The sequence below is a fragment of the Crocodylus siamensis genome, chromosome 2 (assembly GCF_052110815.1).
Source record: "Crocodylus siamensis isolate JL-2025a chromosome 2, ASM5211081v1, whole genome shotgun sequence".
NCBI lineage: Eukaryota > Metazoa > Chordata > Crocodylia > Crocodylidae > Crocodylus > Crocodylus siamensis.
Genome location: NC_143396.1, coordinates 154,983,013 through 154,997,885, shown reverse-complemented (window position 1 = coordinate 154,997,885; position 14,873 = coordinate 154,983,013). Strand labels below are relative to the sequence as shown.

Below are 14,873 nucleotides of genomic sequence, written 5' to 3'. Positions count from 1 at the left end.
GTTACATGCAGCTCTCTATATATGAGAGGTAGGGAAATCTGGATGTGGCAACTGAATACTTTTATTGGTATGGATGTAGGCTACCCATAGATGTAATAAAAATTGACATGCTAGAGAGAGTGGCTCTGGACAGATTTACTATTCATGCTGTCCATATGGGAAAACTTGATGTCCCAGGGGTTCTTTCTGTAGAGTTCTATTCAGGCAGCCAGCATTGGCATTTGCTCCATAGGGTTTGTCTAAGGGTAACGAGTTTTGATCCTGAAGACTTTAGATGTGGGGTGTGAATTGGTTGTGAGTTTTTGCTTTCTGGCTACTGCTTTGATGAGCAAAGGAAGACTCAGTTTCACTAGTCCCATCCTTGTTTGGGAAGCTGGTAGATGGAGATCTAGTATTCTAATTTTTTTTTTTTCATACTCTAAATCAGTAGTGGTCAACCTTTTTGCTCCATGGGCCTCGTGGGCTGTGCCCAGTCTGTCTGTGTGCCAGAACCTGCCAGCTGGCTTCATCCAGCACATGGGACTTCGATACAGTCATGCAGGGGGCATTTTGGCCAAAATGCATCGACTAAGGAGGCAGGGGCAGCAGCAGCTTGGCCCTAATCCAGTTGCATGGAGCTTGGGAAATTAACAGCAGTGGGGTGGTGGGGGTGACAGTATTGATTGCCACTGCTCCCTGCTGCCAAATTTTCCAACGCATGGGGAGCCCTGCGGGCTGGATGCCATGGCTCTGTGGGCCAGGGGTTAGATATTTCTGCTCTAAATACATGGTTCTTGGCTAATCTGGCTGCTAAGAAGTAAGCCTGAGTTTGCTCGTTACCAGGATCTGAGTGGATAACTGAATAGAACACTTGCTGGCTTAAGTGTCTCTAGTTAGGAATTGGATACAGTGGTAGTTTAAACCATTTTGGTTTTTTTTTCACCCAGTCAGTGAAACTGTTCACATTAGATGGTGTTTTCTTAGAGATGCTACTGAAATAAAGGTCCAGTTTAAATTACTGTATTTTGTTGCTTTCAGGCATTAGCTAGATCGTTCTTTAAAACAGTTGCTGGTCCTTTATTTTAGCAGTCCTTTTTTGGCACCTGGTCTGGAACTGCAATTTTTTGTCAGTCCTGTTCTAAGCTCTGCACTTAATCCAACAGCAGAGGTTGTAGAGTAAGGGCAGGGAATGCAGCCGTGTGGAGAGCTGCTCCAGGCCTGGGATCTTGCAGCGGTGACAGCATGGTCCAGAGCCAGGGCAGAGCTGCAGTCTGCTGTTCCCAGCCCTGGAGCAGCTCAGTGCCCAGCTGCTTGCCCTCCCAGTGCTGCTGGGGCCAGTCTCCCTGGGAACCCTGGCCCTGCAGTCACCGAGTTGCTGCTACTGGAGTCTCCATGGAAACCAGCATCAATGACACAGGAAAGGGCTGCTGGGAAATGGAGTCTGGCCACCAGCTGGAGCCTCTATTTTGCCCACCCCTGTTGTAGAGGCAGCATTTCTTCCCAGTTCAGAGTTCTCTAAGCCCACTGTCACAGTGTTTTTTCTCAGTTTTCAAATGTTTTTTTTCCCTGCGCATTGCTCAGTGGTGAACTTACTTTTGGCACAGTATATGATTTTTGTGGCATTTCATAATCTTGAACTCTTGTCGCTCTTCCAGCCTTATTTGGATCTCACATACTCTGCCTACAGCATTGAAGCTGAAAATAATTATATTAGATGTGATAAGGTGGAATAAGTCTCTTAAAACAATGCTTCTGGGCAGAAAAGCCACAAAAATCTTATCCTTTTATCTTTTTATTACACTAAACAAAACATTCATTTTATTTGGTGGCTTGTCCTGAATGTTTACATGATGAATTTATGAAATGTCAGGTGAAATTACCTCAAGTCAAAATTTGGTGAAATTATGATAGTATTTCTGAAAACTGAATTGGGAACTGACATTATATAATCAGTTGCTCCCCTGATGCTCTAGAGTTTCAAATTCTTCATAGAACATGAATTGTTTCTATTCTTCTAAAAAAATTAGGGTAGCATCAAACAACTTTTAAAAATAAATTTCAACCTCAGTTCAGTTTGATATGATTGGAAAAAAAATGTTTATTTCAGGCTAATCATCTGAACAGTAAGGATTAAGTTTTCTTCAACTTTTCAAGAAAGAGTGTATCTTAATTCTGCTTAGCATTTTAAATTAATTTTATCTTACTGCTTTGTTTTTCTTTTTGTTTTAAATAGTTTATACAACCATATCCAGCTGTCTAGTAATTTAATGCCTGGTTGCGACTACTCACTCTTTAAGGTATGCCAGTCACTTTTTTTTCTTTATATGTAAATGACAATTTCAGATAAATGTATTATTACATAATTCAGACATCATAGCCAATTTTTTTTCAGAAGTGACTGGTGGTAATGGAAGCCAGTCTGGAAGTGTCTTAAACAGTCTGAGTTTGAGACAGTGCTGAAAAGAGCACTTCACTTTGAAGTTCATGCTGGGTACTCAGCAATTCTGAAAACTTTGGCTCATGACCCTTCTGGTAGACTTAAACTCATCCCCTTGTATTAGTGCTTGTATTGTAACATCTTTACAAGGTATGTGTTAAAATACTTGATAGGCCTCAATGGTTTTTCACAGTAGAAAAGATCTTCAATTCTGGGAGGCATGAAAGACCATTCTGGGAGGCACTAAAAAAGAAATGTTGTTTTAGCTTTGAGCTCCTCCAATAAAAAAAAATTCTGGGCTCCTCTTTTCCTCATATGGGTTCACTTAACACCAGATCCATGAAGGGGCTCTGAGAATAAATATAATCCCAAATTAGGTTCCATAGGTAATGCACAGGATAAATTAGGAGTTACTGAGCAATGGGATTGACACTAGCCAATAAAGGTGCTGAAGAGAAAGGTGCATCTGAAATCACACCCCTCTAAACTTAGGTATCTGTGTGAACTCAGAATTTATAGCCTGGAATTCCTTCCTGCACTCAAGGCATCTAAGTTGTCCTTTTGGGCATAGACAGCTAGGATACCTTTCAGTCATTTGATTGTCCCTCCTCCATTTGGTCTCTCATGCTCCACTGGGCATCTGCCTGCCTTGTTTGTGAGTTCTAAATGGCTTCTGGACATCTGGGTCCTGTAATGCTCAGTTGTGATAATTATTCTAGGCATACTTAGTACTAGCAGCATTCTCAGGAACCTTAGCAATGAAAGTGTAGCTTTTTACACGCTTATGAGGTTTGGGTTGGGTGGGGTAGAATTAGTCTCGTGGTTCTTGCCCTTTCACATGTCTGACTTGTATCTAGGTTCTCTTTTGGGTCTGGTCCTTAGTGTTTATGGAAAGTATCAGTTACTCATTTTCTGTGAATGTGCAACAGGTACAATACTGGTGACCGTGCTGCACACTTCCCTGTATCATCAGGTGTGTCCTTCAGTCTTGACCTAAAGGATTTGCCTGTAAAGGTGATGAAGTAATGTGACCTCTATAGCTGCCAATAAGCATGCCAAATGTGGAGAAGTGAAATGACACCACTAGCTCCCTTTATATTGCTGCACACTTCATCAGCTTTTATCTAGAGTTGTATAAAGCCGAGATAATCAAGTGCCCTTCTCTGAAGTTACTAATAGAGACATTTTTCATCTTCCTGTTGATTGGGTGTTTTCAGTCATGCCTCTTTTAATGACTGATTTTAAATAACACTTCATAGTCAACATAGATATGAGAGTGATTTCTGGCTCAGTGCAGCGAGCATCACTAAGTTTCAGTGCAAAACTTTTTCTTTGTGCATCAGAAAGAACACATTTTGTCTTCTAAATGGTAGATTGATTTTGGTTTTTTGCAGGGCTGATAGGTTCAGGTTTCTTTATTCTTGCTATATCTGCTCTGAAAATTGAGACAGTAAGACAGATGTTCTTTATGCCATTTTATTAAATCACCTTTTGATGAGAAAAATTCCCATTTTGGACCTGCCTAAATTAAAGTGCAGAACCTAATTGATCTGACCAAAGATTTACCGGATTTCAGTGGTAGAACTGGGACTACATCTCAAGAGCTTTTATCCTAACTAGTGGTTATTTTGCCTGGCTTCATGCAGGTCAGAACAGATGTCTAACCTGAGCTGTATCTGAATCAATTATCTGCAGAACATTTGTAGACAAAACTAGTTGAATTTGGTTCTTAAACTTCACAGTTGCTTAACTTGAAACTGGCGGTGGTAGTGGTATAAATATTTTGTGTATTTATCTGTGATACCATGATATTCTGAGGGACAATTCACTGCTATTTTTCAAATTCTTTATCAAGGCAGGGTCAACTCAGACAACTGTAAATTTTGTTCCTGTATTGCTGTTTAAATACTTTTCTTCTCCTTTTGTTTGGGCTTGTAATTAAACAGATAATCCCATGTATTTGTTTTTTAATTTCTAACTATACATTATAGGATGGAATTGAACCAATGTGGGAAGATGAAAAAAACAAGCGAGGAGGACGATGGCTAATTACACTAAATAAACAGCAGAGACGAAGTGACCTTGATCGCTTCTGGCTAGAGACAGTAAGCTCTGTGGCACTGTATCTTTCAACTAAACAATCATGTTTTATTTTTAAAGTCTAATTAAAAATGGGGTTTCCATTTTCAGTCTATAGCAAGCTACAAAATATTCTTTGGAAGATCTTGCCTGACAGTATTTTTCTGTCATACAGAACATGGATTGTATTGAAACATGGGATTTGAAATCCAAAGCATCTGTAAGCCTGTGCAATGTCCCATAAACAAGTGAATGAATAGGTGTCTTCTACTCCTAAGGGTATTTGGCATAACCTTACAGCAACTCATGATGCTGTTTGTGTCCCTAACACTGTAATACAGTTATTTCTATCCTAAGTAAATGGTTCTTATTTACAATGAAAAAGCCTTTTTAGCAAGAGACCTCCAGACTTTATTTATATTTTGAATACAGTATTATAAACCAGAAGAAATTCTCAAATATAAACCATTGTGGTTTAAAGTTAAGACTGTGTTATGCTGTCCATCTATGTAATAGTTTTCCTGATCAAGCAGAGCATGTTGCTTTGTGCATTTTGCCACTCCATCTAATCTTTTGCAAAGAATCTGATTAACCTGGCTGTTTTCAAACCTTTCTTAAACTGAAGATGAAAAGCTATCCTGTTTAAGTTAAAAGGCTGAACTCTTCAGTTGCTTGCAAATTACTTCATGGGACCTGAATGTTGTCCTTTTTCTGTGACAGGCATAGCGCTCTAAAACGCATTAGCCAAGGATCACTAGGAATATAGAAGCCAGTTATCTCTGGTTAAAATTCCAAAGACTGTTTTTCGAGAGAAAAACGTGGAGAGAAGGAAATGGAATCTCTTTCCACAATGCATTTAAAAGTGTTATAATGTCCTAGCACTGTTTATAAGCACAGGCAGACTTGGTGGCTACTGAATTCATGGTGGAAGTGGGATGCACTGCAGCTCCTTTAATCCTGCAGGTTCCCTTGCACCTCTCTCCCCCCTGATTGGTGGAGGGGCCCCACTTGTGGCTCACTCGTAATTGTTGGGAAGGTGAAAACTGGTTTTAAATAAATATAGTGCTGTTTTTGCCTCCTGCCGCTGATTGGCTATGGAGCCTCAGCAGTCCCACTCCTTGCTGCTGACTGGCAGGGAGGAATAAATGGTGCCATGTTTAAAACAGCTGTTTTTGCTTCCCTGCTGCTGAGGAGAGAGCAGTGGGACTGCTCCGCCAATCAACAGTCATGGGCGGGGTGCATGGGGGAATGTGCAAGATAAAAGGAGCCCACTTACATCATGAATTTAGTAGGTCCCCTACACATTAGGAAGCAGTGTCATCCTTATTCCTCCAATCATTTTTCACAGTCTGCTTGCTGAACCAAATCAAAACCCTTTCCTCATTTTTCAGCACTCTGGACATTAGTCCACAAAGTCTTCTGCTCCAAACTTGGGTAATCTAACTGCATACTATTTGACTGAAAAGATCTGAAACTGGTATTTATTTCATTTTTTGTCTTAATTGCACTGTCTTAAGCATCATTGCAGCATGCTTATCTTTGCACAGTGCTTCTAGTTATTAAACAGCATTTTAAACGACATCCTTTTATTACCTGATTCTGTAAAACTATGGCATTGGTTAAACACTGATACTTGAAATGTCTTGTCTGGCACAAGTCTCACAGGTTATTGCTTTTGGTACAGGTTTTCCTTGCTTTATGTGGGTTCTGTGTGTGCGAATTCGCTCCTATGCAGTAACCCTTTTATACCAAACATTTGTTATACGCGAGGTAAATTCACTCTTATGCAATCCGTGTGGTGGAAGCCCACAGTCAGCTGCTTTGTGCAGTGCACTGTGGAAGTGATGCGCATCAAAATATAGTCTCCTGTATGGATCTATGCTCCTTGCTTGTTGTTTGCGACACGTGTTTTTGTAGTTGCCATCCCCATTATGGCTTCTAAGCGTCTTGCTAGCTTATCTCCTACCCCTCTCCCTGGTCCATCAGTGAATTCTTTACCATCCTCTCTTCACACCAGCTAAACATTCACCACCACCCTGTGCTTGTGTATACTGTCTGCTGTTGGTGAGCACCAAAATTGTCTTGTAAAATTGGTAGAAATGGTTCTGGGGATCAATAGAGTTAAGGTCTTGGAATGTATCCCTATTTGTTACATTGTAAAGTGGTTCCCTTTAGGCTAATTTGAGTTGTGTTGTTTTCCAGGAACGCATGTACCGCATAAAGCGAGGGAATTGTACTTGAGTAAATATAGTGCACATACCCTGTAGTTTTATAGATCTATTATAAAAATTTGGTTCATTCACTAGTGCACTGTGATCATGTTATTTCTTTAGCTAAGTTAATATTTGCAGCTCTCAGCAAAGTCATGAGACTTTAGCTGTAGTGCTGCTTGGAGTTTGATTTTTGGGTTTGATTTTTTTTTTTTTTTTTAAACTTTAAACGTGATTTAGAAAACTTACCTTAAGATAATGGTAGCATATAACACTTCAGCTATTTATTTATGGGGATGCATTCTGTTATGGGTAAATTTCTCTCCAGTCTGTCATTATAAGAGTCTTGTGTGGTGGACTGCTGCACTTAGCACTTGGCTAGATATACACCAAGAACAGCAAAAGGAAGTGTTAAGTTTCTTTGGTTAGTTTTCTGTTTTTGTCAGAAATTGTACCATTTGCAAAGCATGCACTCATCAGCTAGATACTGCTTTGGTTGTTTGGAAACACTGTTTTTATAATTTCCTCATTGTTTCACAAGTCAGTGCCAAAGCCATTAGTAGTCTGCCTCGTATTCCTAGCCCAAAGGAAGAGATTTAGTTCTGCATCCCACCCTTTTCTGGGGGCACAAAGTCATTCTCATTGGTCCATGATAGCAAGTACACTTTGTGTGGTTTTTGCTTTGTGTATGCAGGAATGTTACAAGTTGCCTCAGTGAATCCGCGTAGTTTGCTGAAGTGCAAGACCCTCTTGCCGCTTGAGTTTGCAGAGGAGGCATGTTGGGGCCCCAGGAAATGAATATACTGTTATTGCCTCTAGTAGTTGTATAGCAACCTTTGGAAAATTATGGTGTTGCTTAATGTAAACTGCTTTATTTACAATATGGCGTATGCCTGAGGGCTACCAGGGAGCAAGCAAGATTCCTAAACACCTAAAAAGGTGAATAGGGAAGAAGAAAGAACACTGTACTTACTAGAGAGGATTGGAAAGATGGTAGGAATTTCATGTTGGCACTCCAGGTAGAGGAAAATGCCCAACAGTGGTTGGGGAGATAGATAATGTATTTTTGTTGCTAATAGAAGAGATAGTATTTAAAGATTACAGCTTTTAGACCCGTAGACAAATGGAAAAACTCAGAACTCCAAACTTAAAAGAAACTGGGAAGGATCCACTGCTACATAGTTAAATCGGGTTTCTTTGCTGCTTTTTTTTTTTTTAACAACCAGGAACAAGGTAGAAAGTATTCTGATAATTAGGAGTGTATGTTGCTTCAGTCTCTGCAAGATGGTTGGATTTCCACACAGGATAAATTTTATATTTAATATTGCTTAATGTAAACCACCATTTACAACAGAAGATTCCAGTATGCAGCAGGATTCTTTGTAATGACTGCTGGTCTTCTAATGGTCACTCTTTTTTAATTTTGTAGCTGCTGTGCCTTATTGGGGAGTCCTTTGATGACTACAGTGATGATGTATGCGGCGCTGTTGTTAATGTTAGAGCTAAGGGTGATAAAATAGCAATATGGACAACTGAATGTGAAAACAAGGATGCTGTTACGCATATAGGGTAAGTCACACTTGCTATTCAGTGTCCTAGAGAATAATGCTATAGATGTTATATACTTTAAGGTAATGTGTTTTAAAGTCAGATTACTGGATAGAAGATGTGCTAATTATCTGCATTTGGAAATTGTGGAATATACTTGAATAATAATGTTTTGACAGAAGTCTTAAAGTGACACTGCACCTACTGTCTCAAGCAGTTACAGAGTACTAATCTTGCACATCTGTGAAATGCATACAGTAGTTAGTCTAAGCAGCTTTATAAAGTAGAAATAGCAGTTTGAGGAATGGGACTGCAAATCTGTTACAAAAGCTTCATGAGCTCTTCTGACAGGTATGTTTGCAGTTGGGTATTTCAGGTTCTACTGGAACATGCCAGAATGCAGTGAGCAGATGTCCCAGCCCCCATACAACATAATAGCATAATTACAGGTAGAAAAAAAGTACAATATGGCTTTCTGGGATGTGTGTGTAACACTAGTCTGAAAAACTGAATACAGTCTCTGTACAGCTAGTTGCACGTGCTCTTTATACACACGGATCTCCAAAATGAAGAGCTATTTTTTCCTGCCCCTGGGGCAGGGCGCTGGACTTGATGATCTTCAGAGGTCCCTTCCAGCCCTAATGTCTATGAAATCTATGAAATTTGTATAGTTTAGAGGTTTTGGTGAGGGATATGAAGTCACTTTGCTAGGCAACATACATGACAGTAGATTGGTAACTGAAGTGAAAGCAAGGATGAATAGTATTGGGCCTGAAGACTGACTCCTTTTTAGGTAATTTATGCTAAATGTCCTCAGCTAACTAGCAAATGTTGCTACAGTGGGTGGAATTTTTATCACATCAATTTTAAATATAAACTGCAAGATGAGTTATTTGTATCTTCTTTCTAACTCAAAACCCCTTAATTTTGTGTGTTCTCTTCTGAAAAGAGAATTACAATTGTAACACTTTATCTTGAGTTAAGTCATTGGGAGGATTTGTCCTTAGGACTCAGTTCAGATTGAATATTGATTCAAGCCAGTTGAAATTTTGTATGAAAACAGAATTCTCAGTTTCAGCATCATTTCTCCTGAGATGTAACTGCTGAAACTTTTGCTGACAGTACCAAAAATGCATAGGACAATACTATACGTTATGAAAAGTAAAACCTGGAACTTTTCTGACACACACAATGTTTTGAAAAAACTTCCTTGACCCATTCTAGTCAACTTGAGAAGAGAATAGTGGTTTCTTTGTTTTTGAATTTTGTTTACTGTTAAAATCAATCATGGTATTAGCTTGAATGTCTTGGGGGTCTGCATTTGTTGTCTTCATAGACAAGTCTTTCCTTTTCTTTGTTAGGTTTTTAACTTCTAGAAGTACACAGTAGCATGTTAGCTTATTTTCCCTGTTGAATGGTTTATTACATGTAAAAGAGATTTCATCTGATTTACTTATGGTACAAGTGTTATGCTGGCCTAGGCAATCAGTCACAATATTACTTGTTCTCTAGTATTGTAGGCAAGTCTTTGGCAGTAGGCACGTAGGCTATGGACAGAAATTACACACAAATTGGGATAAATGATTGGAACCTGGTTCAAATCTGTAACACAGAAGAAGTTCAGCACGCACAAACTGCTTTCAAAATGGCTGAAACCGGTTTAAGATAAACCTGGATGGATGTAGTATCAGACTTAATTGCTTTAAGTTAAATTCGTTTATTGAACATCTTTCCCAGATCCCCTCCAGATTCAAGTTACCTCATCCCTCAGCATCCCAGGATGCTTTGCACCCCCTCCTATCCCACCGCAGGGTGGCCTAAGCAGTCTACTTCAGCCAAACAGGGAGGCATGCTCTAATGCCCCCTGGCTTCTGGCTTGGGCCAGTGTAGGCATGTGGCTGCATTTCTGGAATCAAAAGTGAATGTCTCTTCACTTGCTTAATGGTTTGATCTCTGCATTGTAGACTAACCTGCAAAAATTGAATCAATTCAGCCTCAGGCTTTTTGACTGTCTGCACTTAGCCATAGAGTATCAACTGAACTGTGGTACAGATTCTTTGTTAACCCAGGATATCAAGTGTCAGCTTGTGCTTCTGAATGGTATTAATACAGGAAACTCACTATTTATGGGTTTGGCATTCATGGTTTCAAATATTCCAGAATGCTGAACCTGCATCTTAAATACACTTACAGGAGCTCCTCGGGAGCTCCACACTTACTGCCGCTGCCGGCCTAGCTCTTTAAAAAGTGAAGATCACACACAAGTGGCACCAACCACAAGTATAGATAGAGATTTAACTAAATACCAGTGATTTTGTTTTCTTAGGTGACAGCTCTGCTATTCTGTTTTGTTTTTTATCCAGTAATAGGTTATTACTTTGCTGCTGCTCTGAAAAGACTATATTAAACTAATAGAGAATATTAACTCTAGAGTTAGGAGAATATGGCAAATCAGGATTCCATAAATAATTTTAAATGTCAATTTATGATAGGTTGACCAAAAATATTTCAGAGATCTTCCATTATTAATCTGCAGCCAAATCAATTTGTTCTCTGATCTAGACGGAATGCTCATTGGGCAGGTATTATTTCATTCAAATTCTTACTGCCATGAACACGCAGGATGTGTTAATGATTTTTCCTGTCTTGGTCAGAGCTGGACCAGCATTCTAGCTCAGTATCTTCTCTTCCAGCCACCAAATCTATCTGTGGGTTCAGTAATTGTTATGCGAAAACTCCAGATTTCATAAAGAAAAGGAAAATAAACTTACATGACAGTGCGTAACTGTATTTATTCTTTGATTAAATGTAAGCTTTTAGTTCCTAAGAATCAGTTTTCCTATCCATTCATTTTATGGTATCAATTCAAATAACCAGCCATTTCTTAAATGAATACAAGACCTACCTCATGCAAAAAATATTTTTTTATTTAGAGCTGCTGTGTGAAAATGTAGTAATTTTTGGTTGCCTCTTTGGGACAGGTCTATGAAAGTACTTAGGTCTGTCTCCCCTCGTCTCTTAGTACTCAGTGCCCTTGTCCTTGTAAGAGTACAGTGAAAACTGTGCTTCAGGCTTATAGCTAAGCAGCAAAAGCAGTTGAACTTTTGAAATGAGATTCATATGCATATACATAGCTATTGTAGAAACCTCGTACTAGAATTGTTTCTAAGTGGAACATTAACATTTTTGCATTGATGTGTCAGAAGGTCAAAAAGAATTCTGGTATCGTTACTGTCTACTAAGAGCATTACTGAAAAATCGGTCTTCTTTTGTGTTTTCCCAGGAGAGTATACAAGGAAAGATTAGGACTTCCTCCAAAGATAGTGATTGGTTATCAGTCCCATGCAGACACAGCTACTAAGAGCGGCTCCACCACTAAAAATAGGTTTGTTGTTTAAGAAGACACCTTCTGAGTATTCTTTCATAGGAGACTGCGTCAAGCAATCGAGATTTGGGAGCTGAACCAAAGCCTCTTCAAAGCAGAGTGGACTGCATTTAAATTTGATTTCCATCTAAATGTTGCTAAGATTTGTGAGAAGTCTCATTCGCCTTTGTCTTGTACTTCTGTGTTCAATTTTTTTTTTTCTATTTTGGCTGAAGTAACCATTATTCAATCAAAGAATTTCAGTACACATTATCCCCAGAATCCATAAATGTTTTTCTGGCCCACTCTGTAATAGCTTAGTAGGAACATTACTATTACAAAAACATTTGTTTATCCACAGTATTCAGAAATGAAACTGCATTTCTATTCCTTGCAGAAAAATTACTTCTGTTTTCCATTTGCCTTGTATGCAGTAACATTTTGCTGGTTTGGAAAGAGTATGGTGCATACAGTTTTCTAGCAAATTTTTTACACAGCATTGTCTTTGCTGTAACCTATGCTGATGGCTGCTAGATTAATTTATTTGTTTCCCTATTTGATAACATTAGTGATATTTTGATTTCAGTTGTTTTTGCTCATGTAACATTTGGTGAAGAATTTGGGAATATGACAAAGGTGGAATAAACATTCATTTTGTGCATTCTTTGGTAATTTTTTGTTTTTTTGTAACATCAAAGCTTTGCTACAAATTTATGCATTTCAGTCAAATCAGTGATCTGTTTGTGTGATTTCCTAAACATAATTGTGGATTTTTTTTTTAACTGTAACACCATAAATTACATTCCTTACTAGAAATAGTATGTCTGTTTTTGTATCTTATGCTGTATTTTAACACTTTGTATTACTTAGGTTATTTTGCTTTGGTTAAAAATGGCTCAAGTAGAAAAGCGGTCCCATTCATAATAAGACAGTGTACAAAACTGTAAATAAAATGTGTACAGTGAATTGTCTTTTAGACAACTAGATTTGTCCTTTTATTTCTCCATATCTACAGCAAGTATTTGTACTTCTTGTGACAAGGCAGTCTCTTCTGTGGCTTCTATTGTAGTGTATCTTCCAAGAGAGAGCAAGTCTGGAGTTATAGTTTATTACTATGTTTATTAAAAATTGTAATAAATCTAATAGATAGCATCCTTCTCCAAAATGGAATTACCTTGATATGGCTATTGGTTTTTCTTAAAGGGCAGTTTAACTGATCTTAATGTATTGTGCTGCTTTCTGGTCAGTGTTCATAGAAGTCAGAGTTGAAAAGGGGACAGGATAAAAGTCTGGTTTCAGCAAAGTGCTGAGGTGAATAATTCTGCTTAGTGATGCAGCTACAGTATGAAGTACCAATAATACACAGTAAAGAGAAATGGCTATAAAGGAGTAAATATATCAAGAACTAGACAACAGATTGTCTTTTTGCAGGTGTGTGGAAGTCTGCTTTTTGATTGTGGAAGTTGGTTCAGAGAGGGGGGAGCTGGAGTTTGGACTGACTTATGGGAAGGGGGAGTGGGCAAAACAGGAGGAAATTAGTGTGTAATGTTTTACAGCCATGTAAAGGTACACCACAACAAGCTCTTTTCCATTTCAAAAGCATGCCATAAATAGCTTAGTGCTGATCAGTGCTGTATTGTTGTATAACAGTATTTTTAAACTCAGCATTTAGGGTTATTTAGGTGTAATTCACCGAGTTAATTTGCCGGGTACAGGGGGTTGAAGAAGGAATTGCAGTTGGTCAGCCCTGAGTTCACACTAATGAGTATTTTGCATTTGCTAAATGTGGCAATTCAGATTGAAATCTTATATGAAACCTCATATTAAATATTTAATCAGAATGAGAAGTATGTTGTCCATATTTGCATTTGGCCTTGACAGTACTATTTAGGAGGAAATTAAACTTGTTTGGCGAGAATTGAGGTTGTAATTGTCCAATTTGGACAATTTTTCTTTCAGATGGAAATTCAGAAATTTTTTTCCCATTTAAATCTCGTTTGAAACTCCTATCTTGACTCTTGTTAGTGTTCCTCTGTCAGAAAAAACTTATTTTTACCAGAATAGATTTTATCTTTAGAGAAATCCTGAGCTGTCAACTCAGTAAAATTCTGCTTTTAACTCTGTTAAATAAGGGTGTCTCGAGTGGGGAGAACTAGCCAATCTACTAATGTTACTATGCAACTTAAAAGTTTGCAGTTTTAATAATATTGTACAAATTAAGTGGGCTAATGATGCCATCTTTATAAAATCCCTCATTCTTAACTAATGTAATTCTTTGTACTTTCCAAACACTTTAGGTATTTTAGTATGTTTTAAAAATTAAGTTTGTTTTTTCTTTCCAGTGTCTCTCATATTAATACCCTTTCAGAGGGATGTCTATTTTGGTCAAAATTTGAGTTTGACTGTGAACTATAAAAATGCATCACTGTGTGGTGTTCTCTCTAACTTAGACAACCTGAAGCCAGCAAAGCATAACACTTAGGATATGTTTCTTATTTACAGGTTTTCTAATTGTGTTTTCTTAGTATGGTACATTTGTGGTTTTTATTATTTTTTTAAAGAAAAAATGCAGCTATCTCTGTTTGGAGTACTGGAGCTAGGATTACTAATGTGACAAAGGTAAATTTGAAAATGTAGCTAACTCCTTCACAGAGTAAATTGAGGTCTACTAAGAGGTGCTAATGATGATGTTAGTAGTATTTATGCTTTTGCCTGATGAGTTTGATAAATACCTAGTCTTAGGCAGTGACAACATGCTGCTTATTCAAAGATGGTTATATAGAAAGAGAATAGAGTGCGTTATAATGAGCACCTTTTTTAAGATGTGGTTTATTGGTTAGATGCTATTTAGCTTTTGTTAGGCTTAGTGTCTAAACCAGTGATTCCCACCCTTTTAGATTCAAGGCACCCCTCCATAACTTACAAATTGAGCAGCAACCCATTTAAAGCAGATTTATTACAGTGCTTACCTCCTGGCCAAAGTGGAAGAGCCCAAGACTGCCCTTATCTGCGTACTTCCTCATACTTCCTGCAACACCCTTCAAAGGATCTCATGGCACCCCAGAGTGCCCTGTCACCCTGGTTGAGAATCAGTGCTCTAAGCTATTTCATTAATAGCTCCCATTTTCATAATTTTATTATTTCCTTTTATAGGTTTATTAGTAAAACAGATTTTATGTTCAGTGAGCTGATGTCTCACTCAACATACTTCTGTTGTTTCATGAGACAAACTGGTGTCTCAATTGCATTTTTTAAC

The 14,873-nt window shown here is 38.2% G+C and overlaps 1 protein-coding gene across 1 annotated transcript in view; it reads left to right on the top strand.

The window, feature by feature from the left end:
* EIF4E (eukaryotic translation initiation factor 4E) overlaps positions 1–12,598 on the top strand; it is a 31,531-nt gene extending 18,933 nt beyond the window's left edge. Inside the window, exons 4-7 of the mRNA XM_090037121.1 lie at positions 2,213–2,276; positions 4,408–4,521; positions 8,135–8,274; positions 11,537–12,598. Coding sequence (XP_089893247.1) covers positions 2,213–2,276; positions 4,408–4,521; positions 8,135–8,274; positions 11,537–11,651 — 433 coding nt within the window. The 3' untranslated portion in view covers positions 11,652–12,598. The remainder of the gene's footprint in view (positions 1–2,212; positions 2,277–4,407; positions 4,522–8,134; positions 8,275–11,536) is intronic.
* The last annotated feature ends 2,275 nt before the right edge of the window (positions 12,599–14,873 follow it).